At 43.0% G+C, this 5385-nt stretch overlaps 1 protein-coding gene across 1 annotated transcript; it reads left to right on the top strand.

Annotated features, from left to right (window-relative positions):
• The first annotated feature begins 526 nt into the window (after positions 1-526).
• Positions 527-4575, top strand: LOC131581745 (G-protein coupled receptor 55-like). Its single transcript, XM_058844333.1, has 2 exons — positions 527-655; positions 3525-4575. The coding sequence occupies exon 2, from the start codon at positions 3532-3534 to the stop codon at positions 4552-4554; it is 1023 nt and encodes a 340-aa protein (XP_058700316.1). The 5' UTR covers positions 527-655; positions 3525-3531; the 3' UTR covers positions 4555-4575.
• Positions 4576-5385: the final 810 nt, after the last annotated feature.

Below are 5385 nucleotides of genomic sequence, written 5' to 3'. Positions count from 1 at the left end.
ATGGATAATGTTCTAGGAAATAGATATAAACAAAGGATGATTTTGCTAATGAAGCTTTCATGGATAAGAATGCCCTTAGTGTAACATCTCTGTGCTCTCATACAGATTTTGTGAATCCCAGCTAGAGCCAGATGAACTCGGAGCTGAGCTGCAAAGAGAAAACCATTCATGAATTCTGCTGTACTGCAAAAAAGCCTAGTGGAGCTATTACTGTAAAACCTGTTCATTTCCTAGGTCAGAATACCTTTGCTGCTCACTAAACCACAAGCTCCTGCTATGGGGAAACCCAATTAATGTTTAATGAGTTCAAAGGAAGTAGAAAATCCTCAGCAGGAGAAACTGAGAGCAAATGGAGCAGGATTGACACAGAGGCTGGACCAGCTAAGACACTCTCTTCTGTACTGTTAATTACAGGTTCTTATATTATCTTTTGGTTTCTAGGAGTTGTCTGGAACAATCCTAAAGCCACAGGAGATTCCTTCAAAAAACCTTTTGAAGACAGAGAAAATTTCCTCAGAAGACTGGAAAAGAACAAACGTGGTACCTCTCTCAGGAAGGTGGAAAAGAAGGAGTTGGAAAAACTAGATCTGTAATCCTGGTTTTAGCATTTGAAAGAAATACTGGAATCAGCCACCAAAGAATCTGTTTTCAAGCGGTAAGTAAAAATCTGCAGAGATTAATTTGAGAATGACTGAAATAGAAGCAATTTGACTTCCTCTGTGACCCTGCCAGCAAAGGGGGTGTAGGAGGGGGAAACAGGCTTCACACACTACCTCTAAAGAAATTCTCATAAGCAAAGGAAACATGAGCAGTATGAAACCTCTGCATGATGAGTGAGTACCCACCGAGATTCTAATCAGTGCCTACTCTGTAGGAAAGATGTCTCTGGTACACTTCAGTATCTTTCAGGATGAGTGTCATCAGTATTTTTACTAATAATATGGACAATGCAGTAAAGAGGATGCTTATGAAATGACTGCAAGGATATTTGTCAATGAAAATGATTCTTCAAGTGAACTCTGAGCAAACATTACTTAGTCTGGAGCAGTTGCAAACAATTCCCATGGATTGCTCAAGATGTGGATTTTAAATTTGAGACTCGAAAATGATAAAAAACCACCATATTTCTGACAATCAGTTTTCAATGTAAGGGTTTTTTTCCTGAAGTTAATAATTTTCCGGAGTAATTTGGTACCAATGAATTCTAAGGAAAAGGCATTCAGTGAGCTGGAGATACAATAAAAGTAGCACCAAACCTCAGACTTTCAAGACTCATCAAGCACAATTTTCTGATACATTTCCAGAGTACACAAAGTGCTGGATTGCCAGGTGCTGTCACTACCCCAAAATGTTTCATGTCACTGTTTTTTTCCCCATGTAGATGGGTGCCTGTGGCCACAGGACAGCCATGCTCACACTAAAGCTCGTGTTCCCCTGTCCCTTCCCCTTGGTGACAGCAGCACCTGCCCAGGGTGACCCCTTGGACACCCAGCAGCAGCTCAGCTCTGTTTTCTCTGAGTTTCTCACTTCTCACACACCACAAACACGTGATTTTCTAAGTAGCTGCTGCACACTGCCGGCTCAAATGGATTGATTTAACCTCATCTTGATGACCAAATCAAGGATTTTACTTTGCTCTCTGTTCTCACAGACACATCCAGCTTTCCTTTTGCTGTTTCCTCAGCTGACAGTGCTGTGACAGCCCAGCTCAGGGGGCTCTGTCCTGGTGGCACCCAGGGTCACCCTCATTCCTACACTGGGGTCACACAGCCAAGGACAGCCTTGGGTCTTTGCATCCCCTCAGAAACCCCCATCCTCATCAGCTTTCAGGCAAACATTTCCCCTCCTACTGAACAGCCCTTCTTCTAAACCCTGGCTTTTCCTAGTGCTATTCACTTGTTTCTAGTACTCTTTGCTGAAATGCAAGTTCCTGAAATCCTCAGCCTTTCCCTTATATGAAAAAGCAGATACTTCATCAAAGATGAGGGTCTGGTAAGAGCTCTCAAAGACTTCTTTAGCAGTTTTCTTTAAAATCTGTGTGAAGCTTAGGCTTAACTCTTACAGAATTTCTTTAATCACATTTGACACTCTTTCCTTCAATAGATTAGATTGAACCTTTTCCAGCCACACTAATAACATCCATACTTCATAACAATTACTGGGCTGGACCTTCAGCTTTATATTCCTGTTCTTTCTGTAGTCTGAGCTGGAAAATAACTGATTTAATAAAATGATTTACAGATAGGAGCAGGTTCAGCTCTGAGTGCATTCTGTGGTCAGTTATTTCCATTATCACTCACTGATTCCCACAAGCCATCCCACCTATGACCTCCAGCACAATGTCAGCGTTCCTGTGAAATTAGTGGTATAAGAGTTGGGAAAATGCAAGGCTTGTTCCTCAGCTGTTCTCTGTTTCTCTATTTTAAAAATATTTTATTTTATCCAAGCAAAAAAAAAAATTTAAAAAAAATCTTTCACTAGTTGGTTTTGGTTTCTTTAGCAAAGTTTGGGTCCATTTGGCAGCGCTTAAGAGCTGTCACTTTTCATTCTCCAAAGCAAAGATTCTCCTTTTGATCAAACTCTTCTTAAAACATCTTCACTTACTCCTAAAATTTCCTTTGAGCTACTTGGTTGGCTGAACTGGACTGGGAACTTCAACTACCAAGTTCTGCTTTATTAGTTTTGATTTAAAGAGGTTATAAAAAGCACTTTTAAGGCATAGTTTGTTAAAGCATATGTATATTTTTAAGAACAGTGATAATATTAAAGACAAATTAATTTTGTTTCAGAACTGCATGATAAAGATGCTTCTACTTGCTAATCTTTGCTGGATTATCTAAAATAATCAGTTAAAATGTAAAGTGCAAACCCCAAATTTAAACAAGGCTGAAAATTAATCACAAGTGAAAAAACACACTTACTCATTTTGCACCGAGATGAAAGACCAGTCTTCTTAAGTTGACCTTTTAAAATATTGCATTGGATATAAACACTGTATGAAACTAAAATATCATATAAATGTGCTTACAGCAAAAGCACATCAGCAAAAACTACTGATGCATGGGGTTCTGGGTATAAGAGTAAAATTTCAGCTATCAGATCAACATACCTTAATATGGAATAATAATTTCATCATTTTTGTGTAGCAACAAAACTAAGAATAAATGGAAATTTCCAAAGGTGTACAAATCATTAAAGATAGCCAGTAGTCTTTAGAGTTTTTGAATTTATGTGTTTGAAGTCTCTTCAGTATCTGGATGGGATTATTTTACATGGGATGGGAATCAGTGGATGCTGGCTGCTTTCCCCTGAGAATCCCTGGGAACACACCAAGCCAGTCAAACTGGAAATAGAAAACTCCGTGCTTGAAAGGTTTCACTTTCCATCACAGACAGAGGCTGACCAAATGTCCAGCCCAAAACCAAAAAAATCTCCAATTGTGTTTGCAAGTATCTTGGTTTGGCTTTATGGTGGCATTAATGAGAGTCTCACACATTTCCCACTCACTTTCTCTGTCATTTCAGGGCAGAAATGACCAACACCAGTGAGAATTGCAGTTTTACAGCTGTGGACAGCTTGGCATGGACGGTGCAGCTGGGGATCTCCATCCCCACCTTCATCCTCGGGCTGGTTCTCAACAGCCTGGCCCTGTCTGTGTTCTGCTGCTTTTGGAGGAAGCAGACCAAGACCTCGGTGTACATGATCAATCTGGCTCTGGCAGATGTCCTGCTGCTCCTCTCGCTGCCACCAAAGCTGTACTACTCTGTCACCACCGCGCCTGGCCTGCTCTGCTCCTTCATACAGGCTCCTTACTTCGTCAACACCTACACCAGCATCTTCATCATCGTCTGCATCACCGTGGACAGGTACATCTGCATCAGGCACCCGTTTGAAGGCCGAGCTAACCAATCCCCCAGGTGGGCTCTCTTGATTTGCAGCTTCATCTGGGCAGTGGCTTGGATCTGCAGCAGCCCAATTTATGTGTTTCACAAGAAGGAACCTATTAAATGCTTTCACAACATGTCAGCCCAGACCTGGAGCGTTCCCTTCATCGTTTCTGTGGAAATATTTGGGTTTCTGATCCCACTGGCGGTGATGGTTTTCTGCTCTGCTCAAACCATCTGGATTCTTCTGAATCACAAAACTCACGACAAAAAGAGCGTGGAAGAAAGCGGCTCCCTGCGGGTGATCGTGATCAACCTCGTGGTGTTCCTGGTGTGCTTCACACCCGTCCACCTCGGGATCTGCCTGCAGTGCCTGGTGAAGCAGCAGGTGATCGTGGGCTGCAGGATGAGGCAGACCATCAGCCTGTTCCTCCAGGTGTCCATGACATTCGCCAACCTCAACTGCTGCCTCGATGCCATCTTCTACTATTTTGCTGCGAAGGAATTCTGTAAGAAAGCACAGCTGAGAAGGGTGATTGAGCTGTGTCCTGTCTTTAACCCCTGTGCCATGGGCTGGCTCTGCCGGCGCTGGGAGAGCTCCCCTTGCCAGGACAGCGCCGGTGCCGCGCCTGGCACGGCCACAGCGACAAGGACAATGTGTTTCCAGTGAATGCAAACCTGCTCCCTATTTTTCTTCCCTTTAAAGATGAAGGGAAGAAAAGTTAGATTAATGAAGCAGCATTAGCAAAGTGACAGACTGACACCAAAAGCATTAGCCTTGACAGTATTTAGAAAATGTGAAAAGCTTGCCAGAGGGGAAGTAACCAGATCACAGGAATGCCTTTTAACATCAGCTTTTGTCACAGCTGCACCAGTCTCCCTTTTACATCCGTGATCAGAAAGGTGCTGCTAAGAGCAAACACAGAAAAAACTATTCACAACCTTTCTGACTTAGAAGGTGTCTTGGCAGTTAAAAAGCAGCATCCAGGCAGATCTGACCCTGCAGAAGGTCAGTGTTGGAGCTCTCTGCTTTGGACAGCTTGGCCAGCCTGGGACAGCAGGGAATCCTCCCTCCTGGAAGCTTCACAGACTGCTCAGGGCTGCTGTGAGGGACAGCAGGTTTTGCTCTTGCATGGAGGACATGCTGCCCAGAATAGAAATCCAGGGGATTACCTCAGGTACCAGCCATTCTTGATCAACAAACTTTCCTGATTCCCTGTGCTGAGGAATCACCGTGGCTTTCTTCTGCAATTTTGAAACGGGTTTTGCCCATCTAAATCAAAACAACCCATTGAAATAGGAGACTCAGAGAAATGTGTTGAACTGTGTTTCTACATCAATGCATTTCCATCAAAGATATAACACATGTATGAAATTCTTCTGCCTGTCTTCTCACTGTTTCTCAGAGCAGGGGAATTAAGAAGGCAAGCCCTGCATCACAAATCAGGGAGTGATTGATATTCTCCTCTCTCCAGCTCTCTCCAGCTCATTCCTTAGGGAA

Source organism: Poecile atricapillus, chromosome 8 (genome assembly GCF_030490865.1).
Source record: "Poecile atricapillus isolate bPoeAtr1 chromosome 8, bPoeAtr1.hap1, whole genome shotgun sequence".
Classification (NCBI taxonomy): Eukaryota; Metazoa; Chordata; class Aves; order Passeriformes; family Paridae; genus Poecile; species Poecile atricapillus.
This window is presented reverse-complemented; position numbering and strand designations above follow the sequence as displayed.

Bases quoted from the DNA above. Each gene is read 5' to 3' on its own strand.
- LOC131581745 (XM_058844333.1), top strand. From the start codon at position 3,532: ATGACCAACACCAGTGAGAATTGCAGTTTTACAGCTGTGGACAGCTTG.